The 13,212-nt window shown below is 30.2% G+C and overlaps 4 protein-coding genes across 5 annotated transcripts; 2 read left to right on the forward strand and 2 right to left on the reverse strand.

Annotated features, from left to right (window-relative positions):
* The first annotated feature begins 100 nt into the window (after positions 1 to 100).
* LOC132912147 (DNA replication complex GINS protein SLD5) lies at positions 101 to 1,840 on the forward strand. Its single transcript, XM_060969309.1, has 2 exons — positions 101 to 334; positions 405 to 1,840. The coding sequence occupies exon 2, from the start codon at positions 465 to 467 to the stop codon at positions 1,119 to 1,121; it is 657 nt and encodes a 218-aa protein (XP_060825292.1). The 5' UTR covers positions 101 to 334; positions 405 to 464; the 3' UTR covers positions 1,122 to 1,840.
* LOC132912120 (ATP-binding cassette subfamily C member 4-like) lies at positions 1,164 to 7,372 on the reverse strand. Of its 2 annotated transcripts, XM_060969242.1 has the most exons (18): positions 7,119 to 7,370; positions 6,928 to 7,038; positions 6,697 to 6,831; positions 6,390 to 6,594; positions 6,095 to 6,320; positions 5,838 to 5,994; positions 5,498 to 5,747; positions 5,224 to 5,415; positions 4,830 to 5,116; positions 4,562 to 4,745; positions 4,118 to 4,458; positions 3,830 to 4,031; positions 3,539 to 3,755; positions 3,242 to 3,472; positions 2,929 to 3,159; positions 2,552 to 2,853; positions 1,826 to 2,473; positions 1,164 to 1,739 (listed from the first exon to the last, which is right to left on the reverse strand). In XM_060969242.1, the coding sequence occupies exons 1-18, from the start codon at positions 7,190 to 7,192 to the stop codon at positions 1,659 to 1,661; spliced, it is 4,074 nt and encodes a 1,357-aa protein (XP_060825225.1). In that variant the 5' UTR covers positions 7,193 to 7,370; the 3' UTR covers positions 1,164 to 1,658. The 2 variants fall into 2 exon arrangements, with proteins under 2 accessions (XP_060825225.1, XP_060825226.1); XM_060969243.1 differs by lacking the exon at positions 2,929 to 3,159 and having other exon boundaries at positions 7,119 to 7,372.
* Positions 7,373 to 7,909: 537 nt separating this feature from the next.
* Positions 7,910 to 10,325, forward strand: LOC132912132 (tubulin alpha chain-like). Its single transcript, XM_060969283.1, has 5 exons — positions 7,910 to 8,150; positions 8,345 to 8,564; positions 8,688 to 8,989; positions 9,119 to 9,700; positions 9,905 to 10,325. Exons 1-5 carry the CDS (start codon positions 8,148 to 8,150, stop codon positions 10,142 to 10,144), a joined length of 1,347 nt encoding a protein of 448 aa, XP_060825266.1. The 5' UTR covers positions 7,910 to 8,147; the 3' UTR covers positions 10,145 to 10,325.
* Positions 10,326 to 10,472: 147 nt separating this feature from the next.
* On the reverse strand, positions 10,473 to 13,009 carry LOC132912140 (nuclear inhibitor of protein phosphatase 1). Its single transcript, XM_060969302.1, has 6 exons — positions 12,692 to 13,009; positions 12,498 to 12,558; positions 12,269 to 12,422; positions 11,818 to 12,038; positions 11,540 to 11,743; positions 10,473 to 11,464 (listed from the first exon to the last, which is right to left on the reverse strand). Exons 1-6 carry the CDS (start codon positions 12,784 to 12,786, stop codon positions 11,102 to 11,104), a joined length of 1,098 nt encoding a protein of 365 aa, XP_060825285.1. The 5' UTR covers positions 12,787 to 13,009; the 3' UTR covers positions 10,473 to 11,101.
* Positions 13,010 to 13,212: the final 203 nt, after the last annotated feature.

Consider the following 13,212-nt stretch of genomic DNA (forward strand, 5'->3'; position numbering starts at 1 on the left):
CACATATGTATTTGTAATATATGTCTATATATGGACAAATGGTCTTAATTTTGTGTATAATAAATAACAATATTTAATTCGTTCATATTTTTTTTATTAAAATCACACTCATTTATAATTTACAACTGTATTACTCAATTTTTTATTACATATAGTAGCTTTTACAGTATTTGTGAGAAAATATTAACTATATATAACATATTTTGTGTAGAATATGAATCATAATATAAATGACAAAACACCTGTTCGAGAAATGTAACCTCTTAGCGTTTCGATAAACCCTGCTATCGGACTTGTCCGTACTTTGGGAGTTAAAATAATACTATGATTGTTTGTACGTTGTTCAGTGATTAACCGATATTGTAATAATTAAGTTACTATTAAAGCACGAATTAATATTCTAGTGAAAGTATATTTATTAAAACGTTTATAAGATCGCTAACTTTTTGTAAACGATACAAAACATGGAAGTTGATGCAGGAGCACAATTGATAGCAGAGGACAGTGATCAGGAAGAAGAAGAACTAACTGCTCAAAGTGTTTTATTAGCGATAGAGGAAGCTTGGCTAAACGAAAAATTCGCTCCTGAGATTTTACCACACCGGTCTGATTTGATTGACTGCATGCTGCAGCAAATCACACATATGGAAGAAAACATGAAGAGGTTAGACAAAGGAGATTTAAGATTAATGATACATAGAATGGAATTAGATAGGATTAAATATGTTATAAGTAATTATCTCAGGGCTCGATTAGAGAAAATTGAGAAATATACCATTCACATACTTTCTCAAGAAGCTAACAGATCTTCTGAGGATTGTTACTTATCAGTTGCAGAGCTACAATTTGCGAAAGAGTTTCTTGCAAGTATCGAAACACTTTTTAAAACAGTTGCTTTGCAACATATGCCTGGAAATTTTCAGACATTTGAAGTTGATACATTAGCTGTAAAACCTAATATGCAAGCATATGTATTTTTAAGGGCTAATGATAGAATTAACGGAATCTTACTTCCTGGTTCAATGGACGAAGAAATAGATCTTGAACCAGGCTCGCAACATATTATACAATATAGTGCTGTAGCTGATTTAGTTAAAACTGGTGCTGTTAAATTAATTTAATATCTTATACAATTTAATAGAGTGAATAAAGAAATCTAATACTTTTTATAGTCATTGTATATTAAAGTCTTATTATTTACAGTATACAAAATTAATATATTAGAATAGATCTGTGTAATTAATCTGTTACAAAAAATTATAGAAAAAGTTTGGGACAATATGTATATATATATACATACATTTGTGTACATATATTTTATTAAAAAGTAATTGTACATTGAATTTACATATAATTTCATATAGTAATCTTTTTCAACATATATAAAATATATTTTGCATTATAAAATATCTAAACAATATCAAAAATATTATTATATATAAAGTACAATGCTTTGCAGATGCAAACTTATGCTCCTTATGCAAATTTACTTGTGAACATTTTCACTGTGTATGGACAATATTTTTACATTAAACAAAGTTTAACAAATTATAACTGGAGCATTTCAAAGAAGTTTTGATTGCAAGAAGTATCATTATACATTAAATATAAAATAAATAATTATGTAAGTAGGAACAATATTAGTATTTACCAAAATTCTAATTATCTTTCACTGTTTCACCATTATGAATTTGTGGTAATGACTGCAATTCTGAATCGGTGCAGACATTGTTATAAGCCTAAAATTTGATAAAAATTTATACAAATTACAATAAATTGTTGTAAACAGATATTATAAACAAGAGAATATTTAATATAAATATACCTCTTCTGCAATTTTTTTGAGTTGTTCAAACATTAGCTTTCCAGTTTCTTTGACCATACTAGTGAAATGACCTTGCTCATTTTTAAGTAGAACATAGGGATGATCAAATTCAATTGCTTTTCCATGATCCATAACTAGCACTTTGTTGCTATCCATAATTGTATTCAATCTATGTGCTATGGTTAATACTGTGCAACTCTTAAATTTTTGTCGAATAGTCTTTTGTATTAAGGCATCCGTCGCAGGATCGACATTAGCAGTAGCTTCATCAAGAAGCAGAATCTTATTATTTCTTAAGATCGCTCGAGCTAAACAGAGTAACTGTCTTTGCCCCACACTGAAATTAGCTCCACCTTGATCAACATTATAGTCTAAAGAAGAAACACTTAATTTTAATTCTACATCCTCAAGGGCAGCCCAAAGAGTAGCATCATCAAAATCATGAAATGGATCGAGATTATCTCGAAGCGTCGCTGAGAATAATACAGGTTCTTGTGGGATAATAGAGATTTTCCTTCGTAATTCATGAAGACCTATTTGCTTTGTATCTAACTTATCTATGTAAATAGCACCTTCGAGTTTAGTCAAACGAAACAAAGCTGATATCAAAGAAGTTTTACCAGCACCAGTGCGACCGACTATTCCTATCTAAAAATGCAACACTTAACGGTTAATTTAAATATATAGATAATATGCTAATTTTGTTGATAAACAATAATAAATTACCTTTTCTCCAGATTTAATGGTAAAACATAAATCTTTAAGGACTGGTGGTGCGGAATCTTCATAGCGTAAATATAAATGATCGAAATTTATTTCTCCTTTAGAAGGCCACTGTGCAGACGGTTTTTTATTAGGTTCACTTTCAAATGGTCCCTCTTTATCAAGTTGTGTAAATTGTAGAATTCGTTCTACACTTGTCATTTGTGATATTGTTTCTGCAGTTTGACGCATTCCATGCTGAAGCATTCCACATAAGATTAATACTTGAGATATGGCTAATCCTACATTTCCCGCAAATGTATTTCCTAAAAATGTGTAAATAGATATTTAATGACTAATGTTAATTACTTTTCTGATGACAGCATAAATTTATAAATTACCATCATCCAATATGATGAAGCTATAGGTAATAAAAGCAATAAAACAAATAGACACAACATCTAATGCAAATCCAAAAGCAGTACTTGTTGCTATTGTCAAATAATAAGCACTAGTATGAAGATCTTGGTGAACGTCGAATTCTTTCCGAACCATGTTATGCGCGCAAGCAGAACGAATTGTTGTTAGTCCTAATAAGGAAGAACTAACATGGGAGAAAACAGGACTTTTGGCTAAAATTTTATAGAGAATTGTTAATAATATCACATTAATCATTCTGAACAATATTTATCTAATAAATTACAAAATGCTTACTAGTTCCTTCAAAACGTTTCATATCTTGAGCAGTTTTAAGATAAATATTTCGTATTTGCCAATATAAGAAACCCATGATAAACATTGGAAATATTGTCCACCAATTAATAATGAAAACTTGAACTAAAATTCCAATCATTACTGTAAATATTTGGATGGATTCTATCATCGTTCTTGGTAAAATTTCATCTACTGATCCAACATCCTTTGAGAAACGATTTAGAATGCGACCTAAAATTTAACATTATAATATTTTTATTTTGTATAATTTTATTTTATATAATTTTAAATACTTACCAGAAGGATGTGTGTCAAAAAATAGCATCGGCGCTTTTAATAAACACGAAAACATGAGATTATGAAGATTTTTACTAGCATTCATACATATTTTATAAAATACAATATTTCTTGTGGATGTCAATACAATGCTTGTAAGGATGAATACTCCATAAATCCACAAAGCAGTATCACGATGGAGGTAAACTGTATTGGACCTCGCGTTAATAGTCCAAGTCTATACATATAAAATAAAAAATAAGATTCGTCGCTATTTCTTAAATGGAAAGAAAGCAAAGTAAAATTACTAACAATATTATCAAAACTCTCATTTTTTAACGGGAACAATTTTGAAATTGTACTATTAAAATCATCCATCTCCAATAAAGCCGTTTCATTTGTTGATTTATTTGTATCTCCGTCAATGGAAAACGGTACTGTGTGGTTTTGTTCTGATAGTTGAACTGTATGATTAATACTATTACGTGTAATGCGTATTTCTTCCTGCTTTGTCCTAAAAAAGAAAAAAGAACAAAACAAAAAAGGAGAGATAATGCACAAGATAACTCTTACTAAAAGGAAATAATAATAGATACTAACCAATAAGCAACCCAATAATCGCAACCACTACTTCCTATCTGTCCAAAAATTAAAGACCATACAAAAATCAAAATCATTAAGACAGATCCTCCAGCTCGAAAATATTTCCAATAAAGGGATTTAGAAACGTTTCCTTTTGCCATTAATTCCTCAGTTTCTTTTGGTTCTGTTTCATCATCATCTTTACCATTACCATAATTAATAGATAAATCATGATTAGTATTATCATCAATTTCCATGACTTCTGAATCTCCTTTATTTTCTTCTGTTGAAAGCATATGTAAAAAGTCTGTACGTTTGTTTTGAATTTCTGCAAATGTACCTTCACATTCGATTTTGCCCTAAAATAAACATTACTTTATAACATAACAATGTTATAAGAATAATATAACATAACAATAGCATAGTAATATAATAATGACAGTTTTGATTATTACTACTTACGTTGTTCAATAGAATAATGTAATCGCAATCTTTTAAATATTGAACCTGATGTGTTACAAGAATTCTTGTTTTATTTCGAAGATAATTTTTGATGCATTCATTGAACAATTGTTTTCCTACGTGAGTATCGACTGCGGATAATGGATCATCTAATAAATAAATATCCGCGTTCCTATATACAGCCCTGTTATAACGATCATTTGAATAAAAAGTGGTTCTTCAAGTTAATATTTCAACATAATATCGTTTATTTTTTGTTGATATGTACCTAGCTAAATTAATTCTTGCTCGTTGACCACCACTGAGTGATGCGCCTCTATCTCCAACTAAAGTTCTATCGCCATAATTAAACTGCTGAAAATCTTTAATGAGAGTACATACTCTAACAACATCATTATACTTTTCTTTATCATAAGGCTGCCCAAAAAGTACATTATTGCGCACTGTACCCGAAAATAACCACGCTTCTTGACTAGCATAAGATACAGTACCATTTACTTTTATTTCTCCATGTGACTGTTGTAATTCCTTTAAAATTAATTGAAGAAATGAACTCTGAAAATGTACATGAAGATTAACAGCATTCTGTATCACAGACATTGAAGACATTACTTTATATATATATATATATATATATATATATATATATGAGGATATATTACCTTTCCTGCACCAACTGAACCAACAATAGCATAAAGTTTACCAGGTTCTATTTGAACATTGATATCATGTAACGTATTTGCAATTGTGTTTTCTGTCCAAGACGCTGTAATATTTTTCATCATAATACTACCATCTCCATTGGTTTGTTGTGACTGGATTATGTTATTATTTTCTTTCAATAGAAGGAAATTCTAAAAAAATGTTAATATCAATGTTATAAATTACATATATAAAATCCACATAGAACAAAACGATGATAATTATTTATCTTACTTCAAGTCTCTTAATAGATACATGAGCCTCTGCAGCAGCAGATACAGCCATAGGGTATAATATTGCCATAGTAAGTTGGAGGATATTAAAATACTGTGCCATCGAAAATACTTTATCGGCAGATATAGTGTTGCCGAGAAGTACATATGCCATAATTGTAAAGTATAATGTTGTACGTTCGGTAAACACAAAAGTAGCTAAGGTAAAACCTCGTAAGTACGATGCAACTGTTAGTACGTCTATCTCCTGACTAAAAAGTAATTATACATTTTAAACACATTTAATAATTTATAATACTTGTATAATAATAATAATAACATAACAAAACATGGAAGAAAACCTTCTAACAAAGCTAACAAGTTTTTCAAATGGTTGTTCCCAAGTATACATTTTAATGACTTGAATTCCACCAATTATTTCTGACATTAATCTTACTCTTTCGTCAGTCCTAACTGCGATTTTTAATCTTAATTTTGATACCCATTTTCCTAGATATCCTACAATAAAACCACATTAGTTAGTTTCTTCTTCTATAATTTAAAAGGCTATTACACAAACAAAATTGTAATAGTGATACATGATAACAAATTTACATACCTTGAACAGGTACAGTTTGCATGGTTATAAGAAAAACACCAGCTAAAGATGCGATTCCTACACTTTCCCATATCATAAAAGTAATCAAAGCACCTTGAATTGGTAAGATCCAAATATAATGCAATGCTATAAATAATTGTTCAAATCTTGCTACATCATTTGACATTATGTTTATAATTTGTCCAGGAGTAGTAACATTAGTAGAAGATCTTGACAAACGCAAAATCTAAAAGCAATGGTATTTTAAGTAACAATAGTTGATAAATATAAATTTATGGATGATAATTTATTTCACCTTTCTATACATTAGAGAGGAACATGCTATTCTCACTCTCATTCCAACTTCCATTAAACCTAATATAGAATGATGATTGACTAAAGCTCCACATAAGACTATAAGTATAACAGCTGAAGCATAAATATATGCTTCATTGGCTGTGGATATTGCTCTAGGATCAAAGTGCCAGATAAGAAGACCTAGCACATATGGTTGAATAACCCTAGAATTCCATAGTAATTAAAAATTATACAATAATAGTAAATAATATATATTATAATGATAAAAATTATGCAATGATACATAAGAAACTTCTCGCTCTTACCTTAAAACAACTGCTAACAAAAACTGCCATCCTCCATAGTAAGCAAATGACCACATAAATGTTTTTCTTAAAGCATTGAAAAATTTAGGTTTTATATTTGTTCCTTCTGCGAACTTAACTTCTTTAATCCAGTTCCTAAACAAGAATAAAGACAATACAAACATAGTTCATGATATGAATTTTATCAGATTCAAAATATTGATATTATTCTTATATACATATGTTTATTACCTCTCAAGTTTATCTCCAAGATGTTGACTAACATCGTTTGGCATGACATTATAAATATCTTTAATCTCAAGATCATGATCCTTAGCATACCAAAATAGGGGTTTCAGCCACCTTAAATATAATAATAAATATTTTTATATAACAATAGCTCTATTTAAAAAAGATTATTATAATTAATATAGAAAACTTACCAAAAGATCAGTTTACTAAAAACATTCGCCGTTAATTTTGGATTAGGATTGTCATATTTCTTACTAGAATCCATGATCGATCGTTTTACACATAGTACAGCTATTTCTACAAGAATAAACCATGCCGCACAAAAGAATTTGAGTAGTCACTCTAAAAAGCATTAGGTACATTTACGTTAATTCAACAGTAATTCTTTGCGTCATCATTAAGGAGTCACGAGTAACAATTCCTTTTTCTTTCAACTAATTGGTAGGAGTCTTCTGTTACGAGATAGTAAGGAACCTATTAAGAAATGATTCAACAAATCATAACACGTGCACAACACGCGCACTATCGATTGAATGTATGTAATTACATAAGGCTCTCGAGATCACAAACTATTGCACAGTAATGTATAGTATTCGTGGGAAGTTAGGGTGCGACGAAAATGTCAAGGGCATTAACTTATCCCAAACATTAACAGGTTATTTTTAATTATCTATTTCTAGAAATTGTACTGATAAAAGGAGAGAAAGAAATATATCCTTCCTTTTTTATTCGCAGAATGCAATGGATCATATATAATATGAGAACAAGGTGAATTGCGTAAAAAAAAATATATTTACAAGCGCGGTAATAAGAAACTAAAATAGATAAAAGCAATAAAAAAAAATTATTGAACTTCTGTAACTATGTAGAGATAAGCTTATTGTGTAATATAATGTGATTTAATATAATGCAACATGCAGATAATGTAATGAACATATGTTCATCATTTTATCAAGATTTTCGTGTTTTATTTAATAAAATATCAATTAAAGAATATATATGATGGCTTTCAACTTTCCTTTTTTTTGTTATTCTCATTACACAATTTCGTTGTCCAGACAACTGAAGTAAATTGTCACAGAATTTTCCTTGGGTAGCGGATGACTGACTTCCAAAATTTCTTGTAATTAAGAAAAATCTTTAATTCTTTTTCGGTTCGACAATCCAAGAAAATTTCAAATAATATTTCAAGAAATACGTGTTATTCTAAAGTAATCAAAATGGTATGACGTAAATGAAATTCATGATACTCTATTATGCAAGCAATATATTTCTTTTTAACAATGTTCAGTACAATGTAAAATGAATTATATATGTTTATTTTCAAGTTTTAAACGATGTAAAGCATTTTTTGATTGCAGAAGATTATTTTTATTTAATTGTTAATCGTTAACGGAAGTTGTAAATTTTGCTTTAGCGTGAGTGTATTTCAATGCACGTGGGTCAAGCAGGTGTTCAAATGGGTAACGCGTGTTGGGAATTGTATTGTTTGGAACATGGAATTCAACCGGATGGAACGATACCATCAGACAAAGTGTCCGGAACAAACGATTGTTTTAATACCTTTTTCAATGAAACCAGTTCTGGCAAGATGGTACCGCGTGCTGTGATGGTTGACTTAGAGCCTACGGTCGTTGGTTAGTTTAATTTCCGTAAAAAGAAAATCTTAACTGCATAAATCGTAAAATCTTTTGAAACTCTATGGAAGACTGATGTAACGAGTGATGTTAAAATTACAAATATTTCAAAACTCCCTATAGACGAAGTAAGGATAGGACGTTACAAGCAATTATATCACCCTGAACAATTAATCACGGGTAAAGAAGATGCTGCAAACAATTATGCTCGTGGTCATTATTCCATTGGTAGGGAAGTAATAGACTCTGTAATGGATCGAGTGAGAAGGTTGACGGATCAATGTACTGGACTTCAAGGATTTTTCGTCTTCCATTCGTTTGGAGGAGGCACCGGGTCGGGATTCACTTCGTTGCTTATGCAAAAACTGTCCGATGATTATGGGAAAAAGAGCAAATTAGAATTCGCCGTATATCCAGCACCACAAGTATGCAAGGCCAAAAAGAAAGAAATTGATAGATATTTTTTTCACGTTTGTTTTATCTATAATTACCTTGTATATATGATAGGAAGTTGGGTAACACAGTATCCTTACGTAAAGAAAAATAATGTGTAGGTGTCTACCGCCGTCGTAGAACCATACAACTCGATTCTGACAACTCACACTACAATCGGTCATTCGGATTGCGCGTTTATGGTGGATAACGAAGCGATTTATGATATATGTAGACGGAAGCTTGGTATCGAGCGGCCTTCATACGCGAATCTGAATCGCCTTATCAGCCAAGTGGTATCATCGATAACTGCCTCTTTGAGATTCGATGGTGCTCTGAACGTAGATCTAACGGAATTTCAAACGAACTTAGTACCATACCCTAGGATTCATTTCCCACTGGCGACTTATGCGCCGGTGGTTTCGGCTGATAAAGCTTTCCATGAAGGGATGTCCGTAGCAGAAATAACGTCCGAATGCTTCGAGGCATCCAATCAAATGGTCAAATGCGATCCTCGAGAAGGAAAATATATGGCCTGCTGCCTGCTTTATCGCGGGGAGGTGGTACCAAAGGATGTGAACGCGGCAATTGCGGCTATGAAAAGGAAAAGTTGTATACGTTTCGTTGATTGGTGTCCAACTGGTTTTAAGGTCGGCATCAATTATCAACCACCTACTGTTGTTCCGGGTGGAGACCTCGCCAAGGTATCAATTATTACATGAATATGTTTGTCACTATCAGTAATAATTAAAGAGCAAAATTTAATGTTTCACGGTATTGTTTCCATGCGCTGTAATTAAAGGATTAAACATACTATAGTTAAAGCACTAATCTAGTTATTTGAACATTTTTTGAGACAATTTATATATTATTTTTAAAATGTGATTACAAAGTTAAATATGATATAGGTTCAAAGGGCGGTTTCAATGTTATCGAACACAACAGCTATCGAGGAAGCCTGGTCTAAATTAAATTACAAGTTCGATCTTATGTACAACAAGCGAGCTTTCGTACATTGGTACGTCGGAGAAGGTATGGAGGAAGGTGAGTTTGCAGAAGCGCGTGATGATCTTGCCGCATTAGAGAGAGACTACGAAGAAGTCGCACTCGAATCGTCAACCACGCCAGATGCTTCGTTGGAATATTAATATATATAAATGCACGTAATCCGTGCAAGTATTTCGGCATTTTTCAGCTACCCAACAAAAGGACTTATGCATGATCAAATTAATTGTGTGTACAAAGAGACTGATATTTTATATTACGCTTCTTATGTCTTGTGATTTGTTTACTTATTTTCATCTTTTTAATAAAATTATTTTTTTATAAATTTATTAAAAGCACATATTAATAAAATAAACAAAAATATATTCCCCCCAGTTAGCTTTGAAGTTTTGGGTGATGTATTATTAAATTAAAAATAAATTTCTATGTGCTAGAAACAGTACTTTTACCTGAAAAAATAAAACTCATAAATTATAACGTACTTTCTGTTTTCATAAATAATAGAAGTGGAATTTATTCAAAATTCCAAGTCAGTATAATTATTGCATTAACAATAAGTACGCGTGATTTGTCACTTTCGCAAAACAAAATATTTAAATTATCTGAAGACAATATTATCGTGTTATTACTTGTAAAGAATATATCTTATATACACAACATTCATAAGTAAATGTAGTAACTTTACTGGATATACTTAACGAAAATAACTTTTTTTAATGATAATGTACTGTATCACAAAAAAAACTTTCGTGACATCTTATTATTATATTTATATTTCTCTTAATGCTAAAGTAATCTCTATTTATTTATGTTTGTTTATCTTACAGGGAATTTTAATTACAATTTTGATTTTTACAAAGAAGATAAAAAATTGTAATTGATTAATGAAGGATGAAAAAGGTATATATTAGAATAAATTGCTATATAAAATACAGTTTTATAGTTACGATTAAAATGAATTTAATAATGATATTGACTATTAACCAAATATCTTCCTGAACCTTTATACGAGTAATTTATGCATAGATTCTTATATAACTTAATACCTAAATCTCAAATAATAAAACTATCTGATAAAAATAGATTCCTTAGCTTAATTATTACACCAAAAGTGTTGGAATAGGTTTTTTCCCAGGCCAAGCTTCTTTGGCATATTTTTTCTTTTTTGGTTCCATCGTTCGTGTATCAGTAGGTCCTGGTATTTCTGGTACATGTGGTGTTTCTGTTTGTATTTGATTGGGTGTCATCTCTACCTCAGGAGCTGGATTTGGTAATGCAATACCAAGTCGTGATGATAATGAAGATAGAGCACTAGAAAATGGATTAAGAGACAACGACGATGGAGTAAACTGTTCTGGTGGTAAATCTTGATAGAGTTGAGGTGTAGTTGTTGTAGGTTGAAGATGCTTTAAAGGATTGTGATCCTCTGATAAGGATATTAAACCTCCTTCCATACGCATTCTCTAAAATATCAATGAATAATAAATTTATAAAACATATATAAATAAAATATAATGTTGATTTGGAATAACCCTTACTTTACTGGGAACAACTGTCGTTTGTACAAGATTACGAAATCTTCCGACTGACGGATCAACATCTTCTGGATTTATTACTTCTTCATCATCATTGAACGTAATTCCTTTTTTCTTTCGTTTTCTAGTTGGTTTATGAATTTCATCGTCTGTTATTCCTAGCATAGATATACGTCTATTATGTGCAGTGTTAAATTCCGTTAAATTCTGTAATTAACAATATAGTTATTAAACTATATCTTAATAATATAATTTAAATATAAATATTACTTAAGGCATACATCAAGTTCTGTTTCTGTTTCAGGTAAACCTAATAAACCACCAGCATCTGTATCTTCTGATAGTTTCTCTAATTCCTCTATAATTGGTCTTGTGCCAGTTTGAGGTCTTTCTCTAATAATATAATACCGTGTAGAAGCTCCAAAATGAAATGTACTATCAATTGGTAATTGTGTGGGTTTATGTTGCTCCAAACGAAGATTACCAATAAAAGTTCCATGTGCTGAGAAATCAGTCAAAATTTATAATGTTTATAACTTAAATCTTAATGTTTTGTTCAAAAACAAAGAGTTTCATATTTATTTAAATCATTAAAAATGTTCATTTTATATTGCTTAATTAGATTCTTACAAATCTGTTTCTTATAATTAAAAATCAATGTGTATAATAAAATATAACATGTTAGTTATAAATTAAAATGCTATAAATTAAAAATAATGATATAATACTTACTGCTACCCAAGTCAACAAGAAATGCACGATTTAAATGTTTATGATAAACAAGAGCAGCATGAACACGAGAACAAGAAGCATGATCTATACAAAAGTCATTTAATTGTTGATTACGGCCAAATAAGTAACATTTTTTCTCATCAACCATTAATTTCTAAAACAAAATAATATTTCTGATATATCTCTAAAAAAGACCTAAATCTTTAGGCGTAATATATAACTCCCTTACTTGAATTAATTTGTCATTCTTCAGTACATCTAAATGTAATCCCACTGGTGGCTTCCCAGCCCTGAAAAGCATAATCTATGTGTAAGGTAATATTTTTTATGCTATAAATATACTATAATATTAGATAGTAACATTGTATCTAAAATGGTTAAGTAACTATTCGGAACAGTCTAATAAAAATTTTCCAAACGTACCAATTGGGTACTTCGTAATGATTAGCCATCACCACTTTGAAATAATTTGCTTTGTTGTTAAATGGACATGAAATTAACCGGGCAGAAAAACACATTCGATGTCAGCGATAGCAGAACGTCATATTAAAAAAACGTTAATGAAATTTTATGATAATTCTTCATAACTGTTTCCGTTTCCATTCCATATATCATGGATATTTCTTAAAAGAATATAAATAGTAGGCACATACATATACGCAACCTGAAAGAAAGTTATTTTTTATCAACTTTAACATAAGGTATTATTTTGATGCCATATACATATAGGCACATATATCATTCAAAGGCGTAATTAAGTAACTTAGTGCCCCGGGTATATCAATGAAAATTTTAAAGAAATTTTGATGTAAACTTTAACTGATGTGTTCGTGTCATAATAACTAATTCTACATGCTTTATTTCATATTTAAAACAATAAAATTTTAATACAAAGCAGACAAAATGGTAAGAAAATACATTTTTTATTTTGATCCTATCCTAAT

This window comes from Bombus pascuorum, chromosome 11 (genome assembly GCF_905332965.1).
Source record: "Bombus pascuorum chromosome 11, iyBomPasc1.1, whole genome shotgun sequence".
Classification (NCBI taxonomy): Eukaryota; Metazoa; Arthropoda; class Insecta; order Hymenoptera; family Apidae; genus Bombus; species Bombus pascuorum.